At 48.4% G+C, this 20,601-nt stretch overlaps 11 protein-coding genes across 11 annotated transcripts; 6 read left to right on the forward strand and 5 right to left on the reverse strand.

Moving 5' to 3' along the window:
• Positions 1-204: 204 nt before the first annotated feature.
• Positions 205-1,572, forward strand: N7537_002662 (protein-degrading AAA family ATPase MSP1; the record flags this gene model as incomplete). The annotated part of the gene is made up of 2 exons (XM_056893720.1): positions 205-326; positions 379-1,572. The coding sequence occupies exons 1-2, from the start codon at positions 261-263 to the stop codon at positions 1,570-1,572; spliced, it is 1,260 nt and encodes a 419-aa protein (XP_056758715.1). The 5' UTR covers positions 205-260.
• Positions 1,573-2,439: 867 nt separating this feature from the next.
• N7537_002663 (putative LysM domain protein) lies at positions 2,440-4,344 on the forward strand (the record flags this gene model as incomplete). The annotated part of the gene is made up of 1 exon (XM_056893721.1): positions 2,440-4,344. The coding sequence occupies one exon, from the start codon at positions 2,440-2,442 to the stop codon at positions 4,342-4,344; it is 1,905 nt and encodes a 634-aa protein (XP_056758716.1).
• Positions 4,345-5,139: 795 nt separating this feature from the next.
• On the forward strand, positions 5,140-7,401 carry N7537_002664 (putative triacylglycerol lipase (LipA); the record flags this gene model as incomplete). The annotated part of the gene is made up of 9 exons (XM_056893722.1): positions 5,140-5,684; positions 5,755-5,869; positions 5,930-6,048; positions 6,105-6,172; positions 6,224-6,314; positions 6,366-6,619; positions 6,686-6,972; positions 7,069-7,204; positions 7,262-7,401. 9 exons carry the CDS (start codon positions 5,140-5,142, stop codon positions 7,399-7,401), a joined length of 1,755 nt encoding a protein of 584 aa, XP_056758717.1.
• A 270-nt stretch (positions 7,402-7,671) lies between these two features.
• N7537_002665 (FKBP-type peptidyl-prolyl cis-trans isomerase) lies at positions 7,672-8,491 on the reverse strand (the record flags this gene model as incomplete). The annotated part of the gene is made up of 6 exons (XM_056893723.1): positions 7,672-7,711; positions 7,819-7,860; positions 7,992-8,012; positions 8,092-8,152; positions 8,232-8,302; positions 8,358-8,491. The coding sequence occupies 6 exons, from the start codon at positions 8,489-8,491 to the stop codon at positions 7,672-7,674; spliced, it is 369 nt and encodes a 122-aa protein (XP_056758718.1).
• Positions 8,492-9,166: 675 nt separating this feature from the next.
• On the reverse strand, positions 9,167-10,200 carry N7537_002666 (histidinol-phosphatase; the record flags this gene model as incomplete). Its single annotated transcript, XM_056893724.1, has 3 exons — positions 9,167-9,403; positions 9,456-9,992; positions 10,042-10,200. 3 exons carry the CDS (start codon positions 10,198-10,200, stop codon positions 9,167-9,169), a joined length of 933 nt encoding a protein of 310 aa, XP_056758719.1.
• Positions 10,201-11,011: 811 nt separating this feature from the next.
• Positions 11,012-11,494, reverse strand: N7537_002667 (holo-ACP synthase; the record flags this gene model as incomplete). Its single annotated transcript, XM_056893725.1, has 1 exon — positions 11,012-11,494. One exon carries the CDS (start codon positions 11,492-11,494, stop codon positions 11,012-11,014), a length of 483 nt encoding a protein of 160 aa, XP_056758720.1.
• Positions 11,495-12,059: 565 nt separating this feature from the next.
• N7537_002668 (ATP19 family protein) lies at positions 12,060-12,778 on the reverse strand. Its single transcript, XM_056893726.1, has 3 exons — positions 12,614-12,778; positions 12,369-12,496; positions 12,060-12,271 (listed from the first exon to the last, which is right to left on the reverse strand). Exons 1-3 carry the CDS (start codon positions 12,659-12,661, stop codon positions 12,217-12,219), a joined length of 231 nt encoding a protein of 76 aa, XP_056758721.1. The 5' UTR covers positions 12,662-12,778; the 3' UTR covers positions 12,060-12,216.
• Positions 12,779-13,334: 556 nt separating this feature from the next.
• Positions 13,335-14,680, forward strand: N7537_002669 (uncharacterized protein; the record flags this gene model as incomplete). The annotated part of the gene is made up of 3 exons (XM_056893727.1): positions 13,335-13,483; positions 13,738-14,278; positions 14,348-14,680. 3 exons carry the CDS (start codon positions 13,335-13,337, stop codon positions 14,678-14,680), a joined length of 1,023 nt encoding a protein of 340 aa, XP_056758722.1.
• A 1,394-nt stretch (positions 14,681-16,074) lies between these two features.
• Positions 16,075-17,397, reverse strand: N7537_002670 (isocyanide synthase family protein; the record flags this gene model as incomplete). The annotated part of the gene is made up of 3 exons (XM_056893728.1): positions 16,075-16,509; positions 16,585-16,979; positions 17,052-17,397. The coding sequence occupies 3 exons, from the start codon at positions 17,395-17,397 to the stop codon at positions 16,075-16,077; spliced, it is 1,176 nt and encodes a 391-aa protein (XP_056758723.1).
• A 364-nt stretch (positions 17,398-17,761) lies between these two features.
• Positions 17,762-19,222, forward strand: N7537_002671 (uncharacterized protein; the record flags this gene model as incomplete). The annotated part of the gene is made up of 3 exons (XM_056893729.1): positions 17,762-18,018; positions 18,072-18,672; positions 18,731-19,222. 3 exons carry the CDS (start codon positions 17,762-17,764, stop codon positions 19,220-19,222), a joined length of 1,350 nt encoding a protein of 449 aa, XP_056758724.1.
• Positions 19,223-19,573: 351 nt separating this feature from the next.
• Positions 19,574-20,401, forward strand: N7537_002672 (uncharacterized protein; the record flags this gene model as incomplete). Its single annotated transcript, XM_056893730.1, has 1 exon — positions 19,574-20,401. One exon carries the CDS (start codon positions 19,574-19,576, stop codon positions 20,399-20,401), a length of 828 nt encoding a protein of 275 aa, XP_056758725.1.
• Positions 20,402-20,601: the final 200 nt, after the last annotated feature.

The following is a 20,601-nucleotide window of genomic DNA, read 5'->3' on the forward strand; positions in this document are numbered from 1 at the left end:
GACAATTGCATACTCGCGGGACGCGACAACAACACCTGGGCACCCCGAACACCGCCTTCTCCGCCTTACGACATGTGACTGGCATCCCCCCGAGTCCCGCGCCACAAGCTGCCCGAATGATCTTCAGCGACTCGGTTGTCTTGTCTTGATCCTGGTGAACTTCAATTCACTTCTGTTCATCTTTAATTTTTTTAATTTTTTTACTTAGAGATTCTTGTTTACGCCATCATCGCACTCTATCTAATCATTCCCTTATCGCCATGGCTTCAGCCGGTGGCCGAAGATGGCAGCAGTTCTTCCAAGAAATGGTGATGGTTGCAGGCACTGTGAGACCGTTCCTGTTTCAGATAGGACCGAATGCTTCTAATACTATTATAGTCTGCGTCCGCATATTTCCTCATTCGCTACCTTCTATCACGCCTTGATTTCGACCCAGAGAGCCAGAAGAAGGAGGAACAACGACAGAAGTCCGCCGCCATCATACGCCGATTGGAAGGCGGGAATGAATCGGATGATGACACACCGCGGAAAGGTGCCAAACGGGAGAAAGGGCAACGAAAGAAAGAGCTTACCTTGAACCAATACGAACAAGCGATTGCGATGGATGTTGTTGCGCCAGAGGATATCCCAGTGTCATTTGAAGATATCGGCGGACTTGATGAAATCATCGAGGAATTGAAGGAATCAGTCATTTACCCCCTGACAATGCCTCATCTCTACGCTTCCACGTCGTCCTTGTTGACCGCGCCTTCTGGGGTTCTCTTATATGGTCCGCCTGGCTGCGGAAAGACCATGCTTGCCAAAGCTCTAGCATCAGAGAGTGGAGCATGCTTCATCAACTTGCACATTTCAACGTTGACAGAGAAGTGGTACGGCGACTCCAATAAATTGGTCAATGCAGTGTTCTCACTTGCGCGCAAATTACAACCTGCGATCGTCTTCATTGATGAGATTGATGCTGTTCTTGGAACCCGGCGAAGTGGTGAGCATGAAGCAAGTGGTATGGTGAAGGCAGAGTTCATGACCCACTGGGATGGTCTTACATCGGCAAATTCGACAGGAGAGCCCCAGCGGATTGTTGTCCTAGGAGCAACCAACCGCATTCAAGACATTGATGAGGCCATTCTCCGAAGAATGCCCAAGAAGTTCCCAGTGACCCTTCCTCCAATTGCCCAGCGCCTTCGCATTCTCAGCCTGATTCTCAAAGACACGAAAGTTGATCGCGATAATTTCGACCTGCACTATCTTGTCAAGACTATGGCTGGTATGTCTGGTAGCGATATCAAGGAAGCATGCCGAGACGCGGCGATGGTTCCTGTACGAGAGCTTATTCGAGCAAAAAAGGCCAGCGGAATGCAAATGGATGCAATGGATCCCCAAGAAGTTCGTGGTCTTCGCACGGAAGATTTCTTCTCTCGCGCCGGTGGTGTCAAGGTCATTCCTCAGCCTGCTCCATTATCCACCCCAGCCGACAAAGTCTCCGAGAAGGAAGATGGAGACTGGAGTACTGCGTCTGAAGCCACATCAGAAGCCGAGACTCGACACTCTGTGATGGCTGAGCCGCCAGAGTAAATGTGAGATACTTTCGGTCACCTTGTTGATATTTATTCTCCCCCTTGTCCCGCAGCGCGAAGACTTGGCATAATCTACTGGACATGCCAGACTCTGGATTAGTGAATGGCTATCTTGTCTTTGATTTAAGGATCTTTTGTTCTAGTATGGCCAGCTTGTTGATAGAATTTCGAATGTCATATGTACAATGGGTTCGGATACAACAATCTAATACAAATCTTTCTCTCTAATTACTCTCTAATTGTGACCTTATATTGTTCCTATTTGATCGCAATTTATATGTGGAGGCAGATATCCTCGGGGCCGACAAAGTACCCGGGGTACACACGAATAGGTGGCCTTGACCGGGCAACGTCATGTACCGCTTGCCGAGCGGCGAAGTCACCTGTCACCAGAACTTGCTACATTGCAGGAGCATTCTAGTTCCTCGGACTCTATACTCCATAAAGACGAATAAAAAAAAGCAACCAATCCTGTCTTTTAAATTCTCTCAATTATTCTAATTATCCTAATTCTCGTGGACAATTTGTCCTGCTCTTTAATTTACTCCACGTTCAAAAGGTGCGGGTCGTTATCGTCACACCTCCTTAGCCTCCTATCGCCTATCCTCCCTCACCTCACTCTCTTATTTTCCATACCTTCCCAAGGTTTTGTTTGTTGTTGGAACTCTTTGCTTTATATTCTGAATATATGATCGAACGTATCCTGTCGTGATCCTAGTCAAAAGGCCACGAATGCGAGTCCGGGGGTGGATGACGAATGGGTTTCTCCTAGATCAACTCTGATGGCAACTGGTGCCTTGGCGGTACACACTTCTAAGGGGGCTTTTATTTTGCATCTTTAAACCCATTTGCTGAACTCACAGGAATGAGTTCTCAAAACAGCTGTGTCAATGCTTCCCCAAGCTCCAACACACTCAGCGCAAGCACAACTTCAACCTCTACGGTTCGATCGCGTCCTCGCCGCTTAGTTTCATTCATGGACGACGAAGACGACAGCAATCCTGTTACGAACTACTCCTACCAGGACGATGCCCAGCCCTTTTCCTCGGGCTTGTCAACGACTCTTGCGCCCTCCGAGGGTGGAACGACTCGGTCCCGCGGAGCGACTCCCTCGCCATTGTCATCCCGCGGAGCGTCACCACTTCCAATCAAGCACCTATCACGCGCGACCGAATCGATCAATCGTGGTGCTCGCAGTGGGCCAACATCGTTTCCTTGGAGTGGGTCATCAAAGGCCTCGTCGTCGGGAGGTGCTGCGGACTTTCTGGACTCCTCGTGGTCCTCTCTTCAAAACCTGGCGTCTTCAGTACTCGGGAGTGATGCCGGGCAAGCCACTTCGAATAATGTGACAAAGACACACACGCGGAGGAAACCATCTCGGTCTGACGTATATATCAAGAGTGCCCCCAGATCGACCTGGGGTCCATCGGCACCGACCGCTCCGCAGTTCGGAACCGGGACAAAGGAGGAGCGACAGGCTTTGGTCCAGGCCAAAAAGAGAGAAGCGCTGCTTCTCGCTGATAGTGACCCGATCGCAAGCCGTACGCTCCCTCACAAAAGACGCGACTCTGGCGACATCTCATATCAAGCGTTCGAGCCGGAGCATGATGAAGACGCTCTGGCCTATATCCACAAAGTGCAACCCACAGACACCATCACCGGCGTGACGATCAGGTATGGCTGCCACCCTGCAGTGTTTCGGAAGGCGAACGGTTTCTGGCCCAACGACAACATTCAGAGCAGAAACACTGTTCTCTTACCAGTCGATGCGTGCTCTGTGAAAGGCCGGCCTGTTCCCAGAGCGCCTGTTGATCTTTTGAGCGACAATGACGAAGATCCCAGGGACAGCTCGATAGCCCCCACGGCTGATGATACCTCAGCTGAACAGGATACGCCCGCAACCGCGCCTGGGGCCGATGGCAATCATGCTTGGAAGCATGAATCGTGGGTACACATGGATGGGTTTCCTGGACCAGTGCAAATTGGCCGTGTTCCTCGGAGAGCATTGGGATTCTTTCCGCGTACGCGTCGAAAATCTATATCTTATTCGGATGCAGAACCTCCCGATCTTTACCGAGAAACAGTCACTCCTCCGTCTCCTACCGGGTCACCACCTTCCCCTTCGTCCTTTGGCTTACTGCCCCGAACTCGACCGAATGGCGATCTGCCCAAACCCAGACCCACACACCCCACTCGTCCTCAGCATCGCCGCCAGCGCAGTAGTATCCAGCTGTCTGCCACTGGGGTGGGAACCCTTGACCCCACCTCGACTGGTCCAGGGCCTGCATTAGATGGGTTCACCCGGTTCTTCGCACAGCACATGCCGAATCTCACACCGGCACAACCCCCAGAAAATTCCCGGGCAACTTCTTTTGAATCCGCATCCACTGTCCCATCCAATGCATCGACTGGCCTTGAGAACATTGGCGGGGCTTTTGAGGGGTGGGTTCGAAAGGTAGCAACGCGCGCTAAGGCCGGCATCAATGAGCTGCAGCAGGGACCATCCACCCAACAGGGTAGCAGCAGGGGTCGCAATATGTGGCGGATGGACGACCTAATTGAGCTTGATGATGGGATGGTGGATGACCGGAACTCCCCCAGCCCGCTCAAGGGTGCATCGCGGAGGTCTGAGTTACAGACCACCTCATCCTCATCCTCATCTAATCGATACAATAGCCCTTCGGCGGTGGCAGCGAGCAGGTCTCGTGCGACTGGTTTTGGTTCGGGCTCCGGTTCATCCGCATATGGCGAGCGAGTTAAGGATGATTAACGTGTTTGAATTTCCAAGCGTACATAATAAGAGTCTCCGCGTGTGTGTATTCTTCGGAGTTCAAGTGTCTTGCATTTCTTCTTCCACATTTTTCTTTTCCCTGAGCGGCTTGGTGCTATTGTTCCTACTTGGGCGTTGCCATTTTCTAATGTCAGGCTATATCTATATTTGGCATTAGAGCATCGCGTGCATGAGAAGTTTAGATAGGACAGGATGTTAGACTATACCTTGCCATTTGCATACAGGTCATTGGCCCGATTGAATATTCGGCCAATGTTCTCAAATAGCCAGGCTGTTGTGTGACGGATTGGTGTTACTTTGGACTCTTATCTCTTTTTGGCATGTTGGATGTACGATATCTTCAACGCTTTTTTTTTTCTTTTCTTTTCTATATCACGGCCTTAACAAGCTAATGTTCCACCATCTAGAACCTTTTTTTTATTTTTTTAATCTTCCAAGTAGACTATTCAGTAATGCGTCGCAATCTTCTAGACTATTTCTATAGGAGTATAGTTCGGACGCTAGCATCATTTGCCTTCACTTGGCCCGAGCTTTCTTTATTTTCCCACCTATGAGCACGCCTTGCACCAAACTATCACAGCTCATCCCCAATAATAAACAAATTGTCGTTAGTGGGGTTTGATTCTGGTCCAATTTCCCGGACAAGAGGATATCTAATTCTCCATGGCCTGAATTGGATCCATTTTGTAGCCAAGTTGGTAGAAAACGAACTATATAAGAGTGAATTAACCGCTACCTTCTGACTCGCCCAACTTGACCTCTAAAACTTCGAAGATGCGGTCGATAGCAAGCACCTCCATGCTCCTTTCCGCCTCGTTCTTCTCTGTAATATGCGGGGCAATAACCAAACCCCTCCCATCCAAAATAACAGGAACTACAGCAAATCCCCCAACAGCAACCCTATCAACAAGTAACGAAAGCCCAAAGACAATCTTTGTGGGCCGCTCTCTTCCAGAGTTCAACCAGGACCTCTTCCTGGGCATCAAGTATGCCGACGAGCCAATTCGCTTCACACCAGCCGAGCTCAAGAGCACCTATGCATCTAAGGATAGTAATTCTGGAACTTATAACCTACCTCAATCAGGACTCGGCACTACTTCCAAGTCGGTATACTACAATGCTACGGAATACGGCTATGACTGTCCTGCGTATGGATCTGATACTACCAACATGGTTAACAACGGCCTTATCACTTTGAATGAAGACTGCTTTAACTTGAATATAATACGACCCAATGCAGACCAGAATCACGAATTACTTCCAGTTATGATCTGGATTTTCGGCGGTGGGTGGACACAGGGCGCTACTGCAGATCCGAGGTATGTTGGTCAAGGATATACAAGGGAGTGCGCGATGGTTGTGGCTAACCTTATGCTACACTATCTACAGATATAATATGAGCTATATCGTTGAACAGAGTGCATTGAACGGCAAGCCAGTCCTGGGTGTTTCTATCAACTACCGCCTGGCGGCATTCGGATTCCTTGACTCGGAGGAAGTAAGGGTAAGACCACTGTATACAGACTTGGATGTGGCAGATTCTCAATACTAACTTGGACTCCAGGCGGAAGGAAATACTAATCTAGCACTGCGTGACCAGCGCACGGCTATGCGTTGGGTGAAGAAGAATATCAAAGCGTTCGGTGGTGATCCTAGCAAGATCACTATCTGGGGCGAGTCCGCGTGAGTCTCTGAAAATATATTTTGGATATATCAAATGCTTATTCTCGAATAAACAGTGGTGCATATAGTGTCGGAGCCCATTTGGTAACCAACAATGGCGATAATGAAGGTCTCTTTAGAGCTGGTATAGTCCACTCCTACCTTTTTTATATAACACCAGACTAAGCATAATTAGCAATCATGGATTCTGGCAATGCCGTTGGGCCCCCATACAACGGAACAGAATGGCACCAGCCAATGTATGACCGAATCGTCGAGAGAGCCGGGTAAGTCTATGTCGAACAAGTCTTATTCACAGACTAATATATTATCCCCAGATGCACCAATTCCACGAATACCCTAAAATGTCTTCGTGAACTACCCTACGCGACCTTATACAATACTGCAAACGAGGGTCTAGAATGGTTTGCTACTGTCGACGGCTCATTCATATCCCAGTATCCGCAAATCAGCTATAAACAAGGCAAATTGGCCCAGGTGCCTATCTTGATAGGGACGAATACCGACGAGGGCACCAGTTTTGGGACGACAGGCACAAACACCGATGAGGACTGCATCAATCAATTGACTGGTAAGTGATATTGCAAATCATGTTTACCGTCACATATTATGACGACGTGCTAAGCGAGTATCACAGCATCCAAGCGCTGGGTCCTGGATCGTTCCCAGGCTACCCGGCTGCTATCCTACTACCCCAATATCCCCGCCGTCGGTTGCCCCTATGGTTGGGGAAATACCACTTGGCCCTCGCTGGGACTCATGTACAAGCGCTATGCGTCCATGGCCGGGGATGTGACCATGGTCGCACCACGGCGCTTGCTAGCACAACGGATGGCCGGCTGGCGTGACAATGTATATTCATACAGATGGGATGTGGCGGCGTCGAATAGCTCAACCACGATTGGGGTGCAACACTTTGCAGAGGTATGTAGTAAAATCCTGTAGTAATCCACCCTGTCTTGGGATACTACCCAAGGTTCTAGCCTGCCAGATGAACTGACGCTTGTATCTGGCTTAAAGATCCCTTTCGTCTTTGCAAATCCAGTGCAGACCATCACACCGCTTGGATCCGACCCTGCGCGCTTGGAACTAGGACAGATGGCAGCGCGAATGTGGACATCATTTGTGGCAGACCTAGATCCCAATGGACATGGTGGTTAGTAGCATACGCGTGCGGCTAGATTCTATTGCGTGGAAACTGACTACCTTCTAGTGTCTGATATTGCCAAATGGCCCAAGTATTCGTCCCGTGCCACCAACTTTGTTCTCCGCTTACCCCGAAATGAGAGTTATATCGAAGCCGACACGTACCGTGTCGACGGGATTGATTATATCAATAGCATCGCGCGGTGATGTGGAGGTGAAGGCAAGCTAGGCTAGAGCATCTACAGGGTGTGTACATGAACACGGGAAACAGATGGCAGACATGTGCTAGTCCAGTTGACTTTCTTCGTTGGGTAACGGGTTAAATCAAAGGACAGCGAAGAGAGTAAGGTTTGACTTTGCTATCCAAATAGCCTGTCGACCATATAAGACGAGCAGGAATAATTCAAATGATTCTTTTTTCTTGTTTGGTATTTGCATATCTTATATCTAACCGGAAAGTTGGGAATAGCGGCTGATTTAAACGCTCTTGGTGCCGACCTTGAGGAGCTCGACCTCGCTGTGAACAGTTAGTTTAGTTGCTCTTTGTGGCTTCGTAGCATGAAGAAGAAAACAAAACAAAAAAGAAAAGAAAAGAAAAAAAGAAAAGATAGAATGTTTACTCACAAGACAAGCTTAGAGTTGGCGGGGATGAGGCCGGGGAAGCCACTAAATAATTTGATATCAGCACAAATCTCATAAAGAGAAGTAAGGCGCAAGTTGGAGTTGTGAGGGATTGGAGGTATCGCGAAAATCACAGATTGTTGATTCAGCATCGGGTTTGGTTGGTTGGTACGTACCGGTCGCCATAGCCGAAGTCACTATCAAGAATCGAAGGTTAGCACATTGTTCAGTAGATCAGCGCAAAAGCGCAAAGGAAAGTTCGAAACGGCAACTCACGGGCTGATGGTCAGGATGGCCTTCTCGCCAAGGGACATCTGGGGAACACCCTCGTCCCAGCCTATTCACCAAGTTAGTAAGCTGAAAGAAGCTAACTATGTATCTCACGGAAGATTCAGTTGGGATATATTGAAACGTACCGCGGATGAGACGACCGACGCCGATGGGGGTGGCAAGGGGACCACGGCCGGGCTTGTGGGAGGTGTCGAATCTGTTGGTATATCAGCGCTTGGGTCGCCTCAACGTGACATGGAGATTTGGCTTACAGGCTGCCCATGAAGTGGTTGTCGGCCTTCTCGGCGTCATACAAACAGCCAGTGTAGTGGATGGCAACATGCTCACCCTTCTTAGGGTAGTCAACACCGTTGCCCTCAACCAGAGTCTTCTTTTCAACGCCCATGATGTAATAGAGATGTGTATATGAATATAAGAGAGATGTGAAGAGAAGAAAACCAAAAAAGAAGACGGGGGGAAGCTCGGGAGGGGCAGATTATCCACTTTTTTTTTTGCCTGGGCGGGACACGACGTAATGAACTTCACTCTTTGGACATTGGTGTATGTATTGGTTGGTTATTGGATTATTATTCTTATTTACAGTGTACCTATTTACTCAATAGCAACTTCTGGCGAAGTTCAGGAGTACAATACTCCGAGAATTCCTTTCAAACTGGGATCAATTCCAGACACGGTTGCTTGGCTTGCTTGGAAACAGCTGGAAACAGCTAGGAATAGTTGAAAATAACTCGGAAGTAATACCAAGGCATAAACTTCAACCTACAGGGATATGATCTGCGTAAGACGGAGAAATTCGTGGGTTTTAGAAGTGCCACATGGAACATGGAATGGCTAGAATCTCTTAGTTATGTCCAACAAGACCAGACCACTGAGCCCCCTTTCGCTCAGACCTGAGAAAGGATCATCCTATTTGTTCCGTCAATGCCCCGCGGAGGGGTAATGGTGGGGGAAACATCCCCGCGATAACCCCGAAGCTGTTCTCTGACATTGACCTGGGTATGATAGTAGAAATGCCGGAGAATACCAGGCAAAATTTCATCAATATGCATAGATTGTAAAATCATGACCAAAATGCCATCTTTCTCACCTCCTCCACTGATATCTCCACAATTTGCGTCTTAGGGAACCGAGCATCGGGCACAGGAGATGACACCGACGCTTCCAGTTGTAGATAATGCAGGGTTGAAATACCAGCGCGATCCAAGAAATCAAGCACGGGACGGAAGTTCAAAGCAACCTGTTCAACACCGTGGCTGTCGTCAGACAAACAGAAGCGACCTTTGCGCGCCACAAATTCCTAAAACCGTCAATTTAGTCGTAAGATATATAACAAAAGACTGCGTTCTTACCTTGCAAATCTCCGCTTTAGGATACGGTTCAGTCATTCCCTTGCGTAATGCAGCAGAGTTGAGCTCCAGCATACCGCCGTACGAGGCAATAAAGTCCAAGTTCCGTAGAATCTTACTCCAGACACCAGGCCAAGTAGTAAAGCTGCACTCCATGTCATCGCTCTTTAGACGAATCAAATCAAAATGGCCCACAACGGGCGGTTTGAGCTGCTCCAACATATCTAGCTGTGCGTCAAAGTAGTCCTCGAATAGTCGCTCATCTGTTCCGCCGGCTTTCTCCCGAGCCTTCTCGTACATAGGCCGGTCATAGTCGATGGGCACGGTGTGCATGTGGTGAATGGAGCCAATGAAGAACTCAAAGGGAAACCGTGAAAGCGAGCGTTCGATCAAATCTTTGGAGGCGGGTCGGATCCAGTCAATCTCGAAGCCGATGATGATCTTGATCTGGGAGGCATACTTCTCGCGGAGAGTGACTGCTTCCCTCCAGTAAGCGGTTTCGTTTTCTATCTGGCTTTCTTCTGTATCACCAGATTCGACCTGGACGATTGGTTAATTCAGGATTCTGCGGTGGGTGCTCTTTACGCACTTCCTCGGGGTAGAAATCTTCTTTATGGCGGGGCATATGTTCAGTCAGACAGAAGACTTGCATCTTCTTGCTGATGGCAGTTTGAATCACATCTTCCAAAGAATTCTGGGCATGGCCAGGGCAAAATTGGCCCGAATGACTATGATGTGAGAATGGCATTTTTTCTGGATATGTCACTGCGATTCGTGGTTAGCATAATATCCGAAGTGAAGGCAGAGTTAGATTGGCAGAGATAGGAGTATGTAGCCGCATTGAACAGTGAATATGTTTCATACTCACATTTGCCTTTTTAGGACGTTCTACTGAGGAATATGGAATCTGCCGGTTACGTCTACTCGGGAGAGTCGGGGTGTCAGATCCAACGTTGATAGACGATAAGGATTTCTGTGCCGCTTAGCGCAGGGTAATTTGGAAAACACCAAGTAACTGTATATATGGTGTATATATGGATCCATATATCCATGGATATAATGCTGAACATTACAATATATATTTCTTGATTGGCCCTTAGATCTTTACCTTCACAATTTATCTGTTTGGTATAGCCCAATGAGATGTTACTTCCAGCCATCCCCGCCATCTACCCAGGTATCACTAATCACAAGCGTACATAGTACATTTATATCAGACATAAAAGATGACGTCCTCCAGTGAAGCACACTGTCATTCGAGTTGTAAATGAGTCTCGACTGGTATGACTCAATTGCAAGTATTGAGCCAGATCAATTGAACCAGAGGGCAAATCATGTCAAAGCCTTGACTTTCTCTAAAGCCACCCCCCTAGAAGAGGATGAATCCCCAGTCGTTACCCAGTAGTTGCGCACTAGAACCATCACAGCATTGTGTACTAGGGAAGTGACTGCTCGCCGTCCGGTGCTGGGCCAGCTGTAGTCCCAGAGACGAAGTGCACCAGCCACAACAGTTGCAAGGAGATTCAATCAACAAACCAGAGTCTGATGGGCCCAACAATTCATCCAGCAGCCAAAACAGTAGCCACAACATACTCCCCATCATGCGAGATCGACAACTTCGCAACCCTCCCCTCACCCACATCCCCATCCAGCGCATTCCCAAGATAAACAATCTCAGGCCTCCGACTCACACCCTCGCCAAACCTTCCCCCATCCTCCTGTATCCGGACCATGACATCTTTCCAGCCAATCGAAGCCGCACCAGACGGCGCCGCTTTGCGCGCCGCCTCCTTCGCCGCGAAACGTCCCGCCAGCCAGCGTGTTATGTCCGCCGGCACGGGTGGAGGTTGCTGGTGATATGCGGCGCGCGCTTTGAGGGTTTCGCTGAAGCGCGTGTGGAAGTCGTGTTGTTCTTGGTCGCAAAGGATGCGGCGCGTGAATCGTGGAAGGTAGTTGGGTCGGGTGAGGAGGCGGGTTATCCGTGGGATGTGAACTATGTCTGTGCCAATATTCAGGGGGAATGGGAAGGGGAGGGGTTTCATTTTGGGTTTTCTGGTTGGTTGGGGTGTTTGGGGAGTTGTTGTGAGGGTGAAGTGGTAGGTAGGAGAGTTGCGGCGGAGGTCCTGGAGACCTCGGGTTAGCCGTTAAGCTTTTTGAGATTGAGTTGAGTAGCAAATTAACTCATTGGAAGTTCATTGATCGTGTATGGATGTCGCGTGTGACTATCAGAGTTGTTTTAGAGCATGCTTGTTCCATGCTATTTACATCTACATCTTCTCGTTTTGCTCTACGGCCCCGCGTTGCTAAATCGCTCCCACTGGCCAGACAAGCAAGCTGATCGGAGCCGCAGAGAGCAATATTCATGCCAGGGTACAAGTCCACAGAGGGCTCTTGTCAAGCACAGACTCCGAGCGACCCGATGCGGTATTGCGTTGAAGCAATCGTACCACTCGCCTGATTGATCATGCTCAATGGCAAGGGGAAAAAAAAAACCGACCTGAAAAGCTGGTGTCAAGAGGATAATTTTCTATGCAGCGTACACGCCTCCTATGTACAGATCAATCAACCTCATCCGCCCGGCATCCCAAAATCAGTCCGTGTAACTTCTCGAAAAAACCGTGGTCACAAAAATCGCTGCGGAAGGGCGGATACACGTCACTGCGCGCTAAAAATGGCATGAGAGCGGAGGCAGCTTGTTTGAATTCAGAATCCTAGCTGCTCAGGTTCGACCGCTCCATCAATATAATCCGTATCGAGGGGTGGTTTAGTGACTAGCGGCGGGCTTCTTCTCGCCGCCATCAACCTCCTTCATGAAGTTCCTGTGAGATATGTAGTCAGTAAAACGCTCGGGGGCTGATATCGAGATCTGATTGATGGTCGACGATTCTCGGTTCTCTGTGATGGTGTGGCACATACTGAACGAAGTTCTCCTCATCCTTAGAGGAGGCGTTGATGGGAGGACCCTGAGCGGTCTTGGGCTTCTCACCACCGGAAACGGCGAGCCAAGAACCGGCGAAAATGCTGCCGAGGGTGGCCATGGCGAGCTATTGAGCGGTGGAGGGAACACGGTCAACCTTCATGTTTCACAAGTACCCGCACGAAACGCGAGGAGAAAGGGATAGCGAGCGCGCAGCGGCGCTTCCAGGGCAGCGTAAACTTACAACGTGGGAGCCGACCTTCTTGCCGGCGATCTGGTAGTAGACAACCATTTTGTAGGGTTGGAATTGAGGTACAGCGAGAGGTTCAATTGGCAGCGATGTGGACGGAATCCTCAGGCTTGGACCGAACGACGAGGTCGGCACGGATACCGCCTTTCCTGATCTGGTTAGACAGTTCACATGACTTCGGAACTGAGGATGATTAGGTAAGGACACTCGGCCACCCGGCTGCATCCGATATCATGTGACCTCCCCGGGACCAACGTCCCAGGTGCATTGGCATATGAAGATCAATCACACGAAAATACCGAAAATGTTTGTTGGAACCCGATGAGGCACAAAGTCCAGACAAGCTAAAGTTCGTTTGAAAAGCTTTGACAATGAACAATAAATGTCGAGTTCGGCCCTGAGACATGCCGTATATTACTTCTATCCCAGATCCCGAGCCGGAGGAGACCAACGGTACCTCGGAGGGAATCATCCCTCAGCTAATGCTGTATATCCCGGCTATGGCTGTGTCTTCGGCTGTAGAGTGCGGTTAATATGAGAATCTTTTTAAATAACCTGTTTCCTTCCTCGCATAGCTTTCCCTCATTCTTCTCTATTTTCTTCATATTATATACCCCTTTTGGTTTGATTTCCCCTCATTTGGCACGCAAATAAGCATTGATTTGTTCAAAACAACTATATAAGTCATCACTGACCATACTATACTATATTTGCAATGGTCTGGGGCGGTCGTCAACAGGATGAACCCCGGTCTCCCCCGCAGGAGTTGTTGGATAAGCCAGTAATCCGAGAGAAGCTCCCCGCAAAATTGCAACAGTTGGTTGATCGCGAGGACGAATTCTACGATGACCTTTATTCCCAATAGTATGTGAAATTCTAATTTTTCTACATTATGTTTTTGTCCCAAGCAAATTGTTGTCGCGTTCTCAGAGAGGCGGAGGGGAGAAGAGAGCCTGAGAAAGAAGGCTAGCGAGTGGTACTTTCCGGCTTGAGTCGATGACATACTACTCTGTAAACTCATCTTGAGCAAACCAACGCAACGCCAAAAGCAAGCAAAGACAAAGAAGAAAAAAAAAAAATTTCCAGAAACTAACGATGGACACCTCGACTGATGGCAGCTCGGTCAACTCCACAGACACAGGGTTCCGGTATGCCGCGTACGCCAACCGTATCCGCACGATCCTCCTATCTGCCCATCGCTATGTCGCATACACTTCAGACATTGGCGAGTCCTTCCGTCCGATTGCACACCCGTGGCTCGTGCGCTCTGCCTACACTATCTCCTGGACATACCTGCTAGGCGATGTTGGTCACGAAGGCTACAAGGCCTATCTCCGGAACTGGAAGGCACTGGCTCCCGCCGGCGAGGCTTACAAGGATGCCAGCCAGCCTTCGCAGAACCAGATTATCAAGGGCATGGCAACGGGAAATATGACGATTGGCAACAAAGCCGAGTCCAAGGATGGGATTTCACACTGGCCGACCGCCGAGATCCCGCTTGCAGAGGACTACCGCATGGTCATGGCCAAGCGCGCTGTGTTCCAGAGTATCGCGAGTATGGGATTGCCCGCATTCACGATCCACAGTGTTGTCCGCTACTCTGGGCAGATGGTGAAGGGTGTCAAGATTGCGTTTATTCGTACCTGGACGCCGATCGGGGTATGTACCGTTTCCTTCCGGTCGAAAATGTAAATCGGCAAATACGATGCTAACGACTGTTTCTTATAGCTTGGTCTTGCCGTTGTCCCCTTCCTTCCCTATATTTTCGATCATCCCGTCGACGAGGCCGTCGAATGGGCCTTCCGCACTGGTCTTCGTGCTTACGGCGGCGAAGCAGCCGTCCGCCCACTGCCTGGCAAGAGCCTCCCTCCCCGGGAAGATGAGGAGGTTCGTGCTGCTGCGGCGGCAAACCTCTCCTGGGACGAGTACAAGGCTGAGCGAGAACGAGCGCGTGAGCTCCGTCGGCAGTCAAATGAGAACGCCGGCAGTGGTCGACTTGCATCGCTGACGAGCTGGTTTGGAAAGTCTGACTCGGAATCGGATAAGAAGAAGAAGGAATGAGGTAAATACACCAACTTCTAATTTCATTGTTTTGGCCGAAGTGCCTACTTTGGCTGCTTGTGTCTCTTGCATATGGGCGCATCTCCCCCTACCACTTATTGTACACATCATTCCCCACTCTCTAATCTCCTATTCCCACTGATATCCACTGGGTTTGCTTATGCACTTACACCCAACATTTTTGAACAAAATCTACATAATCATCCTTCGTTCTTTTTGATATGGTCATATTATTCATCTACCCCAAAAGGTAGTAAGAACACTTTTTCAATTTCTATCGTCATAGATGTGGCTGGTGAAGACTGTCTTGATGACATATTGTATCTTCGGGCTCAAGAAGACCAACAACATAGCCGGTGGCTCTCGCAATGAGCGGTTGTTGCGGAATGTGGTGATACATTCGTAGCCAACAGGGAAGCATCTCCTAGAAAATAATACCCAACTACACCCAATAGCCTGATCATAATCACCCGGTTGATAGCTACACAATTCGTAACGAACCAAGGCATCTTCCCCGGTGAAGCTAGACCTGGCGAAATCAATAATCTTGATATAGCGGGGGCTATCCAGAATCACATTGTGGCATCCGACGTCCGCATGGACATTTTATTTACCATGGGTATAGTGAAGACCCTCTGTAGTTTCTTAGGTCCACCGGAGCTTGGTTATACATCAATATAGGATTTATATAGGCACACTGGAGTATGCGACGGAGGCAGTCACCAGCTTTAGAATAACCTCTTCCTCGACTTCTTCGAAATGTGCAATCCGTGGGTGATGGCCAAGTTGTTGGTGTCGAATGTCTGAGACCTCAATTTATGTAGTGGGATGGCGTTTCATAACCTTGATCTCGTCAATAGCACAGATTATGCTGATTATCCCTGCGGCAAGGAAATAAATACCACTACATTGGGATTGGTGAGATGTTCCCCATCGTGTGCCAGTCGAATTAAGATCGAATTTGATTCAAGAGCAAAAAGATCGGATCAAACTTATAACTAGTTATGCAGAGAGCTTCAATTACCTAAAGCTACAAACAACGATTTCCTACAGCGAAATTGATAGCTTTCATTGGCCGATTCAGAATTTTGAAGCTTAGACATCATCAATGAAAGGGTTGCCTTATTGACCAAGCCAACTCTGCAGTATCCAAACAACAGAATTGACATCGAAATAGAGTCAGTTTAGTCTGTCGCGAGGACCCATGGTTCCAAATAGAGGAACTTGTGGTAGACCCACCTTCCTAATTTGGAGGGAACAACTTTCTTCTCCTTCAATTTTACATCACTCGTTATCATCCTCGTAAGGCACTCTGTCACTGGATTCTGTATTCTTTCTCCAGCAGCATATATTATCAATCCAAGTTAGCAAGTAAGCAAGTGAAATCAAAACGGTCACACGTCATTTGGCACCTCAAAGCCCTCCACCCGAACTGACTTGGTCTGATACTGCACAATCAAGCGAGCTAACTTCAAGCGATCATCTCTACCAAGTCTCTGAACCCTCTGATAAGGATTCTTGACAGTCAGCCCATCATAATCATGCTGAAACTCCACCTCTGCTTCCCATTCATACGCCGGGTTCCGCTCTCTGAAGTAATAAGGCCGGCCATGCTTCATAACGACCTCGTACAGTTTGCGAAATTCTCGGGACCTTCCGGTCTTAATCTCTCCATTTGAAAGTACCACCACACTTGCATGCCACGGCATATCACCAAACATGTCACCTTGTCGCAGTAGGGGAATAGAGATCTTGTTTCGCCCCAATGAAGGGTGAATCGAGAGACGGATGTATTTTCCAAGTGTGGCATTGATGACGGCTTCATATGCCTAATAAAACAGTGAGCCAGGGAGTCATATTTTAGAAAAACCAAAAACGAAGTATATCACCGCAATGAAACTTACAATGAGCCGGTTGATCATGGTTTTTGCCATCTTGGACACCTCAGCCGCGTAGAGCGTTGGGTCGGCCGCGACAAGAGGATCAAACCCTTTGGCCCATTTGAGATCCTCTGAGATTCGACTAAAATAGCTCTGGTATGTTGTTTTGGTATCTGGATTGGTCCTCAGCTCATGGTTAATGTCGAATGTCGGATCGAAGTATGTGGGTGACATCAATTTCTCCCTACAGGTGGAGACGAGACGCAGGTAATCTGCCTTGGCAATTTTCTCGCCATCTCCTACCCCCAGCAAGTTCATCAACCGGGTGAACTGGATACAAGAAAAATGCTTCTTTTGGGCGATTTTGCGCAGCTCAATACCGTAATCGTAGTATTCGTCGTCAGGAACGCCGACCAAGTCTACACCGTCAGTCTATTTATTCCACTCCCGGTAGTTATATCACTGTTAAATTAATATCAGAAAAGACATACCATTATATACTGGTCCGTCACAAATGAGGATTAGGCGTGCGCCGTAAGGGTAGACCTTTGAGATCTCCTCGCACAGGTGGTTCAACTTCGCCAGACCCATTTCTTCTCCTAGATCAGCTCCATATCCTAGAACTTTGTCCTGGTTTGGGCTCTTCCATGGAAACGCAGGTAAGACCATAGTTATCTGCTGGTTTGCGGTGATATTGACCTTCAGCTTCTCAGGCACAGACTCGAACACCCTTCCGACGTCTTTCTGATGGCCATCCTTGCTTGAATGCAAGCAAAACCGCTTTAACACCTCAACAACCTTTTGAGGCACGTTATCTGGAGAGTATTCAAATTCCATTGTTAATGGAATGTATAGGAAGTGGCGAATGTGTGCAGCAAAATGTGGGAGTGTTCGGATATTATTGTTATCCCTCCGCGTCAAATCAACATTCGATTGCAGTGACATAACTATAGTTTACGGTATTTTATTAAGATAAATACACACTATATATGTATTATTGCCTGCAGAAGTACCTGTAATTCCTGCAAAACTAGAACATATCTGCAAGATTTCTACAGGGAGCAGGTACATCGACTCCACAATGTACGTAGCACCTAATGTGTTTTAGTTTTTAACTCTCATATACTGCCTACTGCCCACTTTGTTTTCCAAATCTTGGGAAATATTTTTTTTTTTGCTATGTGAAGCCCTCCCAAATAACATGGGCCAGCCAAACATAACACCGAGTAATGTCGCCGGAGCATCCTCGACACCCGCCGGTTCGTCTTACACAACGTCGCCCACTACCTATACTACTCCTGCCGAGGAAGCCCAGCTATTTGTTTACCCAGATCCCCGCCTACAAGACGAAGGCCGCAAAGCCGAGAATAATGAAATTCCCGATGGAGGTCTCGTGGCCTGGACCCAGGTTCTGACCGGACACCTAGTTGTGTTCAATGTATGGGGCTATATTACATCGTAAGGGAGCCCTGTCACATCTGATATAGATTGCAACGATTGACGTGATATAGATACGGCTTTTTCCAGGAATACTACGTCAAAACTCTCCAGGTCAGCCCAGCGAATGCATCTTGGATCGGAGCGGTGCAGATGTTCCTAGTCCATTTCCTGGCTACTTTCTCAGGCCGAGCGATGGACGCGGGTTATCTGAGAGAATGTATCGCTCTTGGGTGCTTCTTCCAGGTTGCCGGAGCATTGGCAACATCATTCGGCACAAAATTATGGCATTTTTGGCTTGCGCAAGGTATAGTCAGTGGAATTGGCCACGGACTCGTCTTTAGCCCCATGATCTCGCTGTATGCGACATACTTCAACTCTAAGCGAGTGATGGCCGTCTCGCTGGCTTCTTGCGGGGCAGCGACTGGGGGCATGGTTTTCCCAGTGGTCGCTTATAAGTGTTTGAACAATATTGGTTTCGCGTGGACCGTCCGGGTCATGACGGCCATTATCCTGTTTAACAGCGTTATAATTGTTAAGTTTACCAGGTCTCGGATAATACCTCGGGGTCCTCCTCCCTGGGTGGATGTTAGCGCGTTCCGTGAACGTCCTTACCTCCTTTTTTCGATCGGCTCTTTCTTGATCTTCGAAGGTATTTACTTTGCATACATTTATGTAAGTTTTGTTTTGTTTCACATTGGGTTGGTGGCACAGCAACTAACAACATCTACAGCTTAGACAATTTGCCCAGGCTCACACAGGTTTCACAGCATCCGACTCACTTCTCCTTCTAATCCTTATGAACGGTGTTGGTGTTCCATCTCGCATTGTATCTGCATTCGTGGCGGACAGGTGGCTGGGCGCGGTAAGAACTTGCATTGCAGTCTCCATCCCTTGCGGCATCGTCATTCTAGGGTGGATTGGTGTACACACTCATGTTGGCATGTTTATTTGGGCTACGGTCTATGGGTTACTGGTCAATTGTGCGCAGAGCCAATTGCCCGCTGCCAATGCGTACTTTGGATCCAAAGACCCGGAGAAATCTGGCACACGTGTTGGAATGATCACCACGATCAATAGCATTCCACTATTGACTGGACCTTACATAGCAGGACAGCTAATCGCGTTACGGGGAGGTGATTACCTGTACGCGCAATTATTCGGGGGTATTTGCATTTTGACTGGAGCGTTGTTTGTAGTCGGGTCTCACTTCTCGGGGGCTTAGAATTACTATACATGCATGATTATATTTCCATGGAGACTTATTCCGTGTATCTACTTGACTTGCCCCTAAGGATGACGAATATCAAGCACTGAATTAGGTATTACCCTTAAGCCACATAACATAGTTTACATGTTGTTTAGCGTATTACCCGATTTTCTTTTGTCCGCACATCAATATGAACAAGAATATGAATACATTCCCTCTTGGATGAATTGCATCAACTGACCTTGGAATACTCTGGATCAACAAAAAGTGTGTGACCCGCTTTGTTTTGGAATGACCTCCTTGCTACCGCACTTCCCACTCATTTCCTCCCGGACCTTTTCGTCCACCAACGGAGGATTACACAGAATGGCCATCAGACCTCTCCATTACCACCTTCCATTGTTCCCAGGGTTCCAACTGCTGGATGTTGCGGCCCCACTGGACATTCTCAACATCCGTACGCAGTACCCTGACACATCAGCCATCACCCTGACTGTATCAGCCGCGACTCTCGACCCAGTCTCAGTAAAACCAATCCCACCTACCAAGGCAAAATGGCGATTTGACTTACCCGCTTCAAATATCAATACGGCTTTCAACCAGCAAATGTTGCCACAATGTACATTTGCTGACGTGATCTCTTCCCTGAAAGCGGGGAAAGTTGCCGACGATGGCAGTGGTGAATTCAAACCCATCGATGTGTTGATCATTCCAGGTGGCCCTGGGACACGTCTAAACCGTATTTACAACACTGCTGCTACATCTAATGACGTCAAAGTCTCCAACACGCAGGAAATTCAGGACTTTCTGACAGCTGTTGCGCCTTATGTCCGCCACAGCATCATTACCATTTGCACGGGTAGCCATGTTCTCTCGCAGACTGGGCTTCTAGATGGACGCCAGGCAACAACCAATTCAGCTCGCTACGATGATGTCACTAAACAAACGGGCGACGTGAATTGGCAGCGGAACAAACGGTGGCTGCGTGATGTTGTTCCCGAGAATAAGGTGCCTGATGGCCTGTCGTTGCTTCCCAGGATTGAGATATGGTCATCTGCTGGAATTACTGCAGGGATTGATGTAATGTTGGAGTTTATTTCGGCGCATTACGGTGGTATCGAAGTCGGGATGGAGACCGCGAAGCGGATGGAGTATCGCTGGGAGCGAGAAAAGGAGGCTTCATACTTCTTGTGAATGAATGGGGTTGCCTGAAAGAGGGTGTCAGAGTTACAGATGAGCTTAATCTTTTGACCAAGGCTTCGGGCGTAATACTCGATGTGAATGACGGAGGGTTGAGGGATGGAAATACTCACCGGCCTTGGCATGAATATAGTCGGGCCATGAAGATAGAGCAATTTTAAACACACGACATGTCATCCCCAACAGCTGTAGTG

This window comes from Penicillium hordei (genome assembly GCF_028827395.1).
Source record: "Penicillium hordei strain IBT 12815 chromosome Unknown utg000001l_segment0_segment0, whole genome shotgun sequence".
Lineage (NCBI taxonomy): Eukaryota > Fungi > Ascomycota > Eurotiomycetes > Eurotiales > Aspergillaceae > Penicillium > Penicillium hordei.

Bases quoted from the DNA above. Each gene is read 5' to 3' on its own strand.
- N7537_002668 (XM_056893726.1), bottom strand. From the start codon at position 12,661: ATGGTTGTCTACTACCAGATCGCCGGCAAGAAGGTCGGCTCCCACGTT. The intron at 12,497-12,613 runs GTAAGTTTACGC...ACCGCTCAATAG, and splicing joins AGAAGGTCGGCTCCCACGTT to CTCGCCATGGCCACCCTCGG. The intron at 12,272-12,368 runs GTATGTGCCACA...CATATCTCACAG, and splicing joins GATGAGGAGAACTTCGTTCA to GAACTTCATGAAGGAGGTTG.